The 13,919-nt window shown below is 37.8% G+C and overlaps 1 protein-coding gene across 1 annotated transcript in view; it reads right to left on the bottom strand.

The window, feature by feature from the left end:
- Positions 1–11,651, bottom strand: part of LOC140239404 (uncharacterized) — a 65,592-nt gene extending 53,941 nt beyond the window's left edge. Inside the window, exons 1-3 of the mRNA XM_072319243.1 lie at positions 11,498–11,651; positions 8,544–8,645; positions 2,624–2,786 (exon numbers count right to left, since the gene is read on the bottom strand). Of these exons, the coding sequence (XP_072175344.1) occupies positions 2,624–2,786; positions 8,544–8,645; positions 11,498–11,651 (419 nt within the window). The remainder of the gene's footprint in view (positions 1–2,623; positions 2,787–8,543; positions 8,646–11,497) is intronic.
- Between the last annotated feature and the right edge of the window lie 2,268 nt (positions 11,652–13,919).

Below are 13,919 nucleotides of genomic sequence, written 5' to 3'. Positions count from 1 at the left end.
ACTTCAATGAAAAATATTTGCACTTTCAATAATATGTGTAGGAAAAATTGGCATGTCATAGAAGACATGTGTTGAAAGCTTTACTTTGTTGAAAGCCTGGTTCCTAAAGTTAACTTTAGGAATTTGGCTTGTATGGTATGCTATGCTACATATGTATGTATGGTATGCTATGTTTCATCTTTCTTTAAAGTTAACTTTAGGAACCACACAAGAAGGATGAAACATAGCATACCATACAAGGTACCTATTTAATGAATGACAGCATTACAACCTGTGTTTGAAAAAAAAAAATATTTGTCTGGGGTTTTCATTTCAGTCAATTTAACAGATGATTTTCTGATTTAAACAGCTGATTTCATCTTTATCAGATATCTAAGGAAATCACTGTGGAAACAAAGCCAAATTACTAATGCAAATATGTCATTTTGTCACAACCTAAATAAGATGGAAAAGTACCTTTACAGACTATCGTAGCTATGCTAGACAATTCCTCAGTAGAATGATGTGATGATTTGAAATCCTCAGACTCGCACACCACATTTGATTTGTCTGTGCTGCGTCACTGATGGCAAGTCTGAGGATTTTAAGTCATCACATCATTTTACTGAGGAAGCGTCCACCCTAGGCATGAACGTTTCTAGAGGTAATTATTTTCCATCTTATTTTGGTTGTGACAAAATGAATTCCTTGCATTAGTTATTCTACCAACTAGAGACATCGTAAATATCTCTTTTCAGATCAAAACCAAATTACTGTGGATGTCGAATATATTTTGTTGGCAAGATATTTTGCCAATCGGGAATTTCGAGACAATTTCATGGGTGGTTGAATTTGTCTCAAGCTGTGTTCAGACGAGGGCAATTTTGGTCGGAGTAACTTCGGAGGAAAGGTCGGAGTAGTGCCCGTCTGAACAAGGTCGTGGTAACTTCCTCCGGTCGGAGGAATTTACCATGACCGCTTCCTCCGACCAAGATACTCCTGAGTTTTCTCAGGAGTATCTTGCTACCACAACCAGCCGGTCGGAGTAAATTGCCCGTGCGGACAAGTCCTCGGAGTATATGAACTTACATACCTTATGACCTATATAAAACTTCCGGGGTCAAATTGCAATGTTGACACTTTGCGTGTACACGTGAGCGTGCAGTACAATTCTAACCTAGCCAATCGTGACGAAGAAGCTATGGAATATTAGCACTCAGAAATTCTCATCAATAAGTATGGAGAAAACAAATGCCGCAGGTAAAAAACAATCATATCGTCAATGTGCGCGGCGCTACCACTTCCGGAAGTTACACCGACCCTCCACGGTGATCCCCGTGAAGGGCGTGGTAAATTGGTCGGAGTTTCTTCCCACGACGGTCGTGTGGACACAGGGTCATGGTAAGATAAGTATAAATTTTAATTCTAATTGCTGCGCCATAAAATTTTACTCTGACTAGAAATACATCTGAACATGGCTACATGGAATGCGAATATCATACCGCTTCACAGTATGTGTTCGGTATGTATACACTGTAGAGTGCATATGTACACATAGTAGGCGAGGCATTTGTGCGCAGCTGCTGCCTGCTCATGATGCATATATATGTGCACCACTCTCATACTTAAAGGGATTGTATAGGTTTGGTTGAGGCCCAACTTCAGACTTCTAACATTTTTTGGCGAGATAATGAGAAACCTCTTATGAAATATAAAAGGGCATGTAATTCCATGAAGAATGCAACATTTATTTGATGAAAATTGGTTTTGAAATGGCCGAGATATCCAAAATAGAGCAATTCTAATAAAAGGCGGGACCCACCTTTTATTACAATGGCATTGTTTTACTTTATTTTTGGATGTTTCAGCCATTCCGAAACTGATTTTCATCAAATAAACTTTGAATTCCTCTTGAATGGTATGCTCTCTACTATTCTATAAGTTTTTTCTTGTTATCTCACAAAAAGTTAAAAGCCCAATTCTCTTCTTCACCAATACTGTACCATCACTTTAAGCTTAACACTTAATTTTGGAGCTTCATCTCCCCTTCACCCGTGCACTGGAGAAAAATTTACTAAGCATTTTCAAAAAGAAGAAAATGTAAATTTTGGCTTCGATTGAGACATCCCAAGATCCACAAGGAATAAACCTGACTCTCCAGTCATCAATGTATTTATTCATGTGCAGCTTTAACTTTAGCTCTATCATTTGTTTCTAGAGTAGAAGATCTTTAAAGATTCCTTAATGGGGGGGGGGGGTATGGTGCCCATTTGAACAAATTGAGATCCTTTCCCCCTCAGGATGCTAGCTGCTAAGTTTGGTGAAAATCCGTCATGGAGTTTTCAAGAAGATGAAAATGTAAAAAGTTTATGTATGCCGCATGGCAGATGCCGGATGAAGCATGCTGGATGCCGGATGCCAGATGATGGATGATTGCAATAAAAAAAAAAAAAAAAAAAAAAAAAAAAAAGATGAGAGGAAGCCCATATTCTTTTCTTATTTGGACGATTTAGAAAAAAAAAAATTATCCTTAATAAAACCTAAATTTCCTTGTCTTCACTGGGTGCATTTTATTTTCAGTTCAGAGAAAATGTTCTGGTTTTTGCCATAATGAGCAAAAAGTAGGAGGAATATGTGCTCTTACTTTTTTTCCTCCTCTTTCTTCTGTCGCTCCTGCTTACGAAGGCGGGCGCGATATCGGTTGCGGCGCATACGTTCCAGGGGAGGGGTCTCCAAAGCATCTCTCACCCGTCGCTCTAGCTCCTGCTCAATCTGCTCCTGGATGCTCTGCTTCCATACATCTGTCTCTGGGCAGTGGAATATCAAAGAAATATACATGATGGTTCATGTTATCTTCATCATTTCCCACCTGTTACTGTGTTCAATGATGTGTATCTGTGTTGTACATGAAGAGCTTTAACTCTTGCCAGCTTTACCAAACTCAATAAACAGAGAAGGTGATTCTGTTTATGATAATGTCTGGCATACAATGTACCATTTATCATTCTACTTGATACAAAAATGATAGTGGAAAGCCAAACTGCAGACACAAATATCTGCTATCTCAGAATAATGTAGACATACACCATGTATTTCTTTTTCTTTTTTGGTTTATAATCAAATGTATCAAATAGGGAGGTCCAATATTTGATATGTCATGCACTCAGCAAAAAAAGAAAGGAAACACTTTTTCGAGGTCATATTTTTCATAGAAGATTTTTATGAAAATCAATGAAGGTAATTTAATTGGCTATTAAGCTCATAGATTAATTAAAAATAAAACTTTACGCATGAGTGAGCACAAAGATATCACAGAGATCAAAGGTTTGTTTTTGCAACTTAATTCATGTTTCTTTTTGTGTGAAATGTGTTGTTTGTTCTTATCGTTCCATGGAAGAGCCCATACACATGAATGACAACTTGTTCAGTTTTGCAATTTTTACTTATGTGCCCTGGAAGAGAAAAACAATGGTGTTCACTCATGCGTTAGTTTCCCATTTTGTTGACCTACCAGGTTGATAGCCAATTAAATTACCTTCCATATGGTATATAATACATTAGCTTTTAGCCAAATATTCTATGAGAAATCTTAACTTGAAAAATCATATAATTTATCAATAGATAGTTCATAAGATTTCAGTATGAAGGTAATCATGATTTGCTTCAACAGGGAGGCTTGCCTTACTTAGGATTCAACTTGACATTTCATAATTTGTGTCTGGTCTCTCCCCTTTTCTCTTTTTCCTTTTTATGCATATATTTAGAGATGGTAAATTCATAATCTAGGGTAACTCAAAGCATGCAAACTGCCACAGTGAAACAAAGGACTCAGAGTTCCAGTAATACAGCAAATCCAGCCCAGATGGAATCATGTGCATAATGCTCATTTCTCTATTCCTCTCTCTCTTTCTTCAACTGCTGTTATCATATCAGTCTTCTGCAGTGAATTCTATTTCTACATCTCACAGCACTATCCAAGGTCTTGCTACAATGTAACTATCTTTAGATATATTTGTACTGACATCACTCAAACCACTCAAGTCCTGACATTAGCATGGCATCTCATTATTTCCTTACATGTATATTATGCAACTCACTTGCCCAGTCTACTTCAAATGTCAACAAAGTACAGTGTACACTGACTTATGAACACTGAACATTGTTAGTTGGAGACAAAGTCACTCTTTCTGCACTTTGTGGCTCTGTATCAATGAAATATGATGAGATCTTTCCTGAAAGTGTAACAATAACTCTTCAAATTATGAGTCATCTCATATTGCACGTCAAAGGAAACATATCTTTCCAAATTCCTATTTCATGTCTTGTACTGTAGGTGACATATTCTGGCAATATTACTGAAATTTTGAAGTTCTGATGTTAAGTCAGAATTTTGAGGTGAACAAAAGCTGTTAGCAATACTTCCATATATTTTCAGCGTTTTCCATATTTTTGTAATTCCTCTTTGGGAGAGATTGTCTCTCAAACTGCAGTAGATAAAACTTGTGACATTAAAAAGTTGTTAATGTAAGAAAAGTTTCAATGACTCCCTGTATGGTAGACCAAATAGTGTGGTTCATACTGTCACATACCACAGGGACACATCATATTTGCACTGGCATTAGCAGAGACCATGTAATGCTCTCCAGACCAAATCACAAAAGTTTCAATGATCACACATATAACACTGACTACATACATGGTAACTCTCTAGATGATATTGGATGAGAAAATAGGTTCTGAAGAGACTCATGATATGCTAACAACAAGAATGCTACATATATTGGTACAGACTTTGATGAAAAAAAATATAATAATCATACATGAACAAATAAAAAACACAAACAAATGAGGTTTCAAACACACACACACACAAAAAAAAACCACACCCAAATATTACTTATGAGTTCTTAAAAACACTGCAACACCAGAAGTCTGTCAAATATGCAATGAAGAGCGCCATCTATTGTCATAATGCAACAATACTGCACAAAATGTCTTCAGTTTATTCAGCCTCAAGTTTCATTGAGCTTTGAATATGATGTCTCCCCAAGAAATCTACAATGATCACACTTAAGTCAAACAATCAAACCTAAATCAGCTTTCAGCCAATCAGAAATGCATGCTCAGAGACTTTATGTTTGATATTCTGACAAGCAGCATAACTGACATGCTGAAGCAACTTCAGTGGGACACTCTTCAGGAGAGAAGGGCTCAGTAGAGAGTGTGCATAGTATACTCCATAATCCACAGGCTGATTGACATTCCGGATGAACACTTCATACCAGCCATTGGACCATCTACACGAGGGAATCCAAACAAATTTCAAATCCTGTTTGCCAGAACCCAAACATATCAGAAGACATTCTTTCCTGAAGCAATTCAACTATGGAACTCTTTACCACCAAGTATGATTACTAGCACCTCTCTACAGATTTTCAAACAGGGGGTGCAACAAATTAGGCCTCGTTACGCCTCTTCTGTCATTTTTAAAGGAGACCTCCGGATGATTTTCAGATTTTTACATTTGAACAACTATAAATTAGTTATACTGAGGACAGAGTTTCAGAATTTGTGATGATTGGGATAAAGAATAAGAATATTTTCAAAATTTAGAACAAATTTCAATGAACAAGGATGATGACATGGCAGAGTCACAATAAGAATGCATGAGTTGGGGCTCAAGGAAGCAGAACAAAAGAAGAAGGCATGCATAGATTATACACAGGTGAACTCGCAAACAAGTGGTATTGTATTGGAAGCACAATGTTACATTTCTGAAATATGTGAACCTCCTATGTCATCATCCTTGTTCAGTGTAATTTGTTTATTTTTTTTCAAAGTATTGTTTCTCTGCTCAAGAACCACAATGAATTCCACAAATCTATACATGGAGTTGTCGATTTATGTACTACATGATGTGAAATTATGAAAATCGTCTGGAATGTCCCTTTAACCATAAAAAGACTGGGGGGGGGGGGGGCCTAAAAGGCCCCCCCTCGACATTTTGCGTGATTACTCTGCAACATGCAATGCTCTCGCCGCGATGCTCTATGACTTTTTTCTTTCGAGTTTCCCGCACATTTTGACACCAAATTTGTGACGCCCGGGGGTACGGTTCTGAAGTTACATAACTTTTTGAACATGCACGTGAGGCCGAAAATGGCTCAAAAATTTGATTTTGTGTACAAAGTCAATGCAAATTGAGTTTTTTCCCATGGTTCATATAAATATGCTTATTTTTACTCTCAATGGCTAAAATCAATTTGTTTTAGGAGTATTATGCTTAAAAAAGTATCTGCCACAAATTTTGTTAAAAAAAACAACAAAACAAAAGGTTGAAAAAACAAAGAAATACATAAGAAATTCATAAAACAATAAAATAAATAAGAAATTAATTTTGATACCGAATTTTTTTTCAAGTACATTTGCTAAGAATGCCACAAAGAATAATTAGACCAAAAATGAGCACTTTTGGAGCTTTATTTATTTATTTCTCGCATAAATTAGCATAATTAATCAAAATAAAATAGAAGAAGACTATTTTGTAAAATTTAGATAAACGATCTTGTAGATTACATCGCACACTACCATTGTGCAAATTTCCGATTGCGCGATCCACAGCCGAGATCTTAAGGGGGGGGGGGCCCTTTAGGCCCCCCCCCCCCCCCCCCCAGTCATTCGAGCTACCAAAATAGCCCAGTCTTTTTAGGGTTAACAGCACATAGAATCTGTAATGATCTTTTTACTCGCACTTTTCATCTGGGCACTTGACAAGCACAAGTACAATAATACGCCAATGGTGGTGTGTACTTAACTGGAACAAGAAGAAGAAGAAATCACATTTGATCACAATTTTGGTACAACGAAGCCCAGTTCACACAAAGTTTAAATCAGCCTGAAACCAAACAAAGTGGCTAAGAAAGTTATGGCCTTTGTCAAGGCTTTCTCACTTCAGCAACTGCTAACAAAGTAAACAGAGTTACCATAGCCAGCCTGAGTCAAATCTCAGAGAGAGGTAAGCCATGGCAATATGTCTCTTGCCTGATGCAGTCTTGGCTTCTTCTCTTTTTACTTTCAGTGCTACTAACAGTGAGCTACAGTAAAAAATCCTTTGCAAAAGGCGCAGGAAAGTAATTAATTCCCATAATGCTCAAAGGTGTGCTTACTGAAAAATGGGTGCCAGTGTGCCAAATTCTCTTCCCTTCCATTTTTTTTTTTCCGCGGGGAAGGGGGCATGAGGGGGATGTCTCCTTCAGTGTATACACTACACACGTGAAGGGGAAACCCCATCACTGAATGGTTTTTACTAGTCTCAAGGACAAAAAAAAAAGAAAGAAAGAAAGAAAAAAAATATATATATTTAATCGTGAAGTGTGAATGCAGGGATTGAATATTGCCCCCAATCCCTAATATTCTTCACACAAGTAAAACCATGCATTTCTGTTTCTAAGTGAATGCTGGAGAAACAAGCTATACTGTATCATTCATCTGGAAATGTATGAATTGAGTTGAGTCCAAAGTGCCACTGATATTAACTGTGCTGTATTTTCCATGTGTTTCAGATGAAACAGATCCACAAAGTTCAAGATAAATATGTATATACGTGTATTCACAATATCAAAATTGCTGCTGTGTTTTCATTGCATCCCTCTGCAGCCAAAGGGAATACCAAGTTGACTGAATGTTGCCTACAACTTAACACTGACTACCTGACCTCAAGTTCAAGTTGCATGACCTGGAGGTGTTATCAACTAATTTTACCTGTACTTCTATAGATACCTACACTTGTTACAACTGAGGAGTGCTACTTATATCTAAAGAAGACAAAAATCTAACTCTAAAGCACTCTGTTTTCTTCTCTCTCTTTTTTTTTTTTTTTGGGGGGGGGTGGTGTCATGCTTTTTGGCCCCCTTGTGGAAAACCCACCAAAAAATACAATTTTAATAATTTTGCGTCTCCACACTTAAGTGATCAGGGTACATGTACCACTTGAGCCTTTAATCCACTGCCCTGGCAATGATTCTTGCAGACTTCAGTAAGCAAAAACCATAATCACAATCATTCTATGATTCGGATAATGCGTCTGCTATCTGACTGGTCAACTATTTTTGGTCTTTGGTGGGAAAATGGCTTGAAATCTTTCAGAGAGCCCTAACTTGGAGATCCATTTTCCCCTCTTCTTTGAATACAACTCAGCATTATGTATCTATTTTAAATATTAGTGGAAAAATGAGCAAAGAACATGGGAATCCATTGGGATTCGAACCCGAGACCTCCGGATGCTAGCCCGGTGCTCTACCGACTGAGAAATCCCTAGTTCAGTGTTGGTCCCAGAAACCCTTAATTCTAAATGGTCGAATGGTCAGAAGCTATAGCAGTGTGTTTGTATGTGCAACATAAAAGTACATAATTCGGTCATGTTAGTCATTATTTCGGAGCCGAGAGTCTGTGTGATCATTTTTTGTGCAGCGCTGAAATTGAATTTTCAAACATGTCACTCAAACCGACAGAAATGATCATACACACAAAAAAAAAAAAAACATCTAAGAGGCCATAAAACTAACCTTTGTCTTTCATCAGCATTTCTTTCTTCTTGTTGGAGAGGAGCTCTATCTCATCAGCGAGAGAGGCAGTGGTTCGGCCAGAATAAGGCCTCCCTTCATCACCTACAGATTGAGAGAGAGACAGCAAGAGAGAAATGTGATAGTTTAGACATATAACATCCCTCATGTAAAGTTTCTTGCAATATAATTGTGCAGAGCACGAAAAGGGTGTAGTTTTACTAGCTATCTATGAGCAGCTGGATGCGGTGCAAAGGCTTACTACATGTATCTAGCGTAATATAGTACATTTGGGAATCCACGATCTGCACGCAATCGTGATTGCGTGATCGATATCTAAATCTCTCAAATTAGAATGTATGCAGTGCGTGTAGTAGCGATACTTGCATGCCAGCGACAGCGGCTAGCAAGCGTCGTTGGTGGCTAGCTAGCACGATGCCAATGGCATCACAGAAATCTGTGGTGCGATGGCATACTTGTGTGTGTGAACAATGCAGTTCAGCTTAATTGACAAAGTGACTGCTTCGAGTAACGCAGGAATTTCGTAAATTGCAGCAGAAGTACAACATATCAGGTACGGTTTAGGAATTATTTTAATAAACTAAAACCAATTTTGAAGATGATCTGGATAGCGAAGCCGCTTTAGGCCTACTTCTAGTCCTGGACCTCCTTCTCTTGGAGTTCTACGCTGTGTAGCTCGTAGGAATCAACTACAGTTTAATACACGGTGGCCTATACATACAGCACAGCGCTAGCGGTGTCGTTCGCTACGCGCTGCATGCACTGCTGCACTGCCACGGTCTAGATTTAACGTTAAGCCTGCACATTTCCAAAAGGGAACCTTGTCTTCACTCTAGTAAAATGCTTGAGAGGGATATAAAACAAATATCGACTGCTTTCCTTCGGGTGACGGTAAAACTATTTGCCCTTGGTGATTTCTCAACAGTGCCATGTCCCTCGACTTCCTCTCGGGACATAGCACTGTTAAGAAATCAGTGCAAATAGTTTTACCATCTCCCTCTGTAGCAGTTGATACGACATTCATACACATATCCAGAGCTGAGTATTTTGCAAAACGGGACTTGTGAGACAATTTGTGGTTTAATTTTTTATCACTGACCACAGAGATGGAATAAAGAACAGTCATTACCCCTATAAAGAAGCAAAGCTCCTGACTCCCTTAAATATGTTATTGGAGGGCAACTTTTGCCATGTTGTTAATTTGTGTACATCAGTTGATTCAAAATATATGATATTATGACTATCCTATGAAACATGTGACCCATCACATCAAACAGCACGACAAGTCAGATTTTCCTTCTTCTCTTTTTTTTTTTTCTAACATGACATTCAGTTAATCCATGGTCTAACTTTTGATTGGAAGTATATGTATAATCCACCATAAGAAACTCTCTATATGACATATCCAGAGATATTCCTGTTTGAATATGACAAAGTTACAGAGAAAGTGCCGAGAAACAAAGTTGCTCTCCCTTTCTCTTTTGTTTGGAGACTGCCCACCTTCCAGGATAGAAAAGTTAGCATATAAACTCTTAAGTAATGATATGTTTACTTGATCCATGACATGCGGCACTTAATAGGACTCTATACTTATGAAATCTGAGAAAGAACAAAGTAGGATTTTAATTCTAATTAACATAGGGAAAAGGGGGTATTCAAGCAGAATAACATATATTTTGAGATACATGTAGTAAAATGTGGTAATGTGTAACTCCAGCACTAAAGCAAGATACACGTGTAGATTATATAACAGCTGTACTTCAATTAGCAACCCTGTGCCTTTGCTTATGCAAGAGCCAAACTTCCTTTTTCTTTGTTCAATAAGTTGAATCTCAAGTGTCTATAACAAAAGAATCTGAGAATAATAGTGACATCAACCGAGACAGATATGCATCATTTCTGAACATCGTCTTGAATGACTGTCATTTTCTATTTTCTACCCATTGATATCCGTCAGGGCACTGTTGCATAAAAGTTGAGATCATACCTATGTCAGACAACCAAATATAACTCTCTGAATACTCGATTCTGATTGGTTGATACCCAACTTACATGTATGTTTGATAGCATCTTTCTATGCAACAAGGCCCAGGATCTTATGAGCAGGGCCTTTATTTGCATGTTGTTGGATTTGTAAAGCACTTCATGTTCCATTAGTCTGATACCCTCTGTGATAAAGAATGGCACTAAGAAAATTGATAGTATAGATGTGGTTGCTCTCAGGTAATGTTTTCATTCTTCATTTTTGGAATGGTGTGGTATCAAAGAATTTTGCAAGAATACAAAATTTGTAGCATAAAAAAAAAGGCAACAGTAAACTCTTGAAAGTAGCTAGTCCTTTCAAGATGAAACTTCACAGTTCTGTGTACATAATATCAGAGAAATTGATTCTTGCTTTGATGAAGACGTGCACAATCAGTGGTTTTTATTACTCTAAATGTTGTGTAAATTTTTCAAAACTCTCAAAATCTTTGAGCAAAAGTTTTGTGGTAGTTCAATGACAGTGCTGACAGACCTACTCTTTTGATTCACTTATTACATCTGCTGATTCACAAAGATCTGATGATCTGATGCCCTGGACTAAAAACGGGGGTGTGCTCCATTTGTGCTGTACATCCAGAATTAGAAAAGTTGTCAAGCACAGTGGACTCAATGAGGTGGTGAGAATTCAACTGTCATTCTACAATGCATTCTGTACATTTGAAAGACAGTCTCATGTACCTGAACATGTAGGATCTTTTAAAAACTACAAATTCTCATTCATACTTGTTACATATGGGGCATCTATAGGACGAACTACATTAGTCCAAGCTAAAGCTAATACAGTAAAACCAGAAAATTTTGTGTGCATGAAACTTTCTTGAATTTCATGGTTTTCGAATTTCATGGCAAGAATGTTTCTGGTTTTACGGTAGTTGATAAGTTGGGTTTCTTACCTGAGTCAAAATCTCTGCCTTTTCTGCTTCGTCTTTGGGTTGCTTCATCGTCCACCTCACTCCCAGCCTGTCCCTTGCTTGCTTCTCCTCCTCCTTTCTCACCGCTGCCACCAATCTGTCTCTTCTCTCCATCATTTACACTGCCTGTCCTCATCTTGTCCAGGAATGACGGTCAGACGTCCTGTCCAGGAATGATGGTCAGACGTCCTGTCCAGGAATGATGGTCAGAGGTCCCGAGGTGGAGCTTGCATAGCTTGAGCAGAGTTCAACATTATTTGCAATCCACTACCATGCACTTGACAACACAGGAAGTTGTGTAATCAAAATTTGTGTCTCTGTTAGTTTTGATCAATCAGGTTTTCTATGTAGAGCCACTCATGCAAACAGCAAATCTGACAGTACTCAATTTGTGTTTGCACAACTGATTTTGCTCACAGTGCATTAATAAAAGTTTGACTTGTTCAAATTTGCTCAAGGTACACTTGTTTGCATTGTCTTGCTGCCAAGCTTGGTAATGATCTTCTCCCAAGGAAATATTGTAAATTTATGCCCAAGGAGTCCTGTTAAAACAAGAAAGAGATTTTGGTTAAGTATGACAATAATATACGTGCTGATGGCTTGTTGAATATTTCAGATGAGCTAGTGTACTGTTGACTAATGCTCACACATTTTCCCTATACAGATAACTACATGACACTTGTTAAAATGTATTTGATAGTTGAATACTAAAACAAATATTTCAGTCATACAAATTCAACAATACTGCTGTATGAATATTATGTGCTTTGACATTATTCATTTGAATTCTACAGAAGATTAATATACACAACCAATGAAGCAGATAGAGTTTTCCCCCAGTCAGAGTTTTAAATACTATTAAGTAATGTAAGAATTTGTAGTATGATTTTTTTTTTTTTAATCTTTGCACAATCACTATTTGGCCAGGGACCTTCCTGAGAAATGTATACTCACCTGTTTGAATACATACACTTTCGATTTGAAAGCATTAACTTCACATGCTACCACGGCAGCCGAGCATCCTATTATTATTATCATCACTTTCAACACTTTTTTTTTTTTTTTTGTCATTTACATCGACTGGTCATTATCATCATCACCTCATCTTGGGATGTTACAGTTCTTGGATTTATGATGCCATAGCTAATGATATTTGGTATGATATATATGTTATTCATGAACTATTATATACTTATGCTTCCCGTTCCTTTCTTATTCTTTTTGTTTCTTTCTTTTCTCTACAGCTAATCCTCCCTTTATTGATATATATTTTTCTTTCCCTGGCAAGTTGACGTACAACTACAATGATTAAATTTGTTATCACTATATCTCAAAATTTGTGAAGTGATTATGTGCAATATTGGTGGATTTAGCAAGAAATTTATATGATATGATGATATAATCACTGATACTGTTTTTGTATGTGTTAATCTGTTTGTTGTGTTGTATTTTAGAGTGAGTTGGTTTGGGTTTCAGTTTATCACGGGCTGATATGGGGGGGGGGGGCCTGAGATTGGGATTGTAGCAACAGGGAAGTTTCTGAAGTTTTTAATATCATGCCAATGGAGTCGGTTTTTATGCCATGTTTTTATATGATTGTTCTTTTCAGTTTAACTTTGCATACATGTTCAGTTATTTATCTATCTATCAAGTACTATTCCGTGTTGTTCTCTCTCTATGTATATATTGTATTGGTTATGCTTTGTCATTTATATGTAAAAATCCCGCAATGAATTTTCTGAAATGTTTTTTATTGGACGAATAAAAATGAATTGAATTGAATTGAATTGAATTGAATTGAATTGAATTAGCAGCACTGTTATATGTTCCTGAGTCTGCCAAAGCAAAAACCTTCCATATTCCTTGAGTTGCTGCCACTGAATTCTCGCTATCGCCAATGACGTAAAAAGTACCTGGATGTGGCTTTTTCATCAAGATTTAGTGCACTTCGTAGCAAGGGCACTTCCGGCGCGGGGCATAATTTGCACAGCACTAGTGTGCGCTTACGTGTACCTTACCTATAGTGCCGCGCCGACCACGGATACTAGTACAGTAAACCACCCGAGCCAGCGAGTGGCCAGGCCTGTCAAACTCGTACACTGTAGTCCCCGCATGCATTGCCCTAGGCCACCGGCGGCCGGCCTTGCATTAGCATGCACCACTAGCACTGCACGCATAAGCTAACACATACCGGTACAGCGTACTGCTTGATCATGCGATCGATGTGCACATCACAGATCAGTCATCTCTGCATACGCTGAAAATATGCTGGAAAATATTCACCCACCTGGATATCGTCATGGAATGCCCATCTTTTTCTCTGTCAAAATGTCACGAACACAATCGGGAACGAACCGTGATCTCAAAATTATCCTTTCTCCGAAGCAACTTCTTCCAAGTAAGT

This window comes from Diadema setosum, chromosome 16 (genome assembly GCF_964275005.1).
Source record: "Diadema setosum chromosome 16, eeDiaSeto1, whole genome shotgun sequence".
NCBI classification, from domain to species: domain Eukaryota; kingdom Metazoa; phylum Echinodermata; class Echinoidea; order Diadematoida; family Diadematidae; genus Diadema; species Diadema setosum.
The sequence above is the reverse complement of the archived record's forward strand: the minus strand, read 5'-3'. Positions and strand labels throughout refer to the sequence as shown.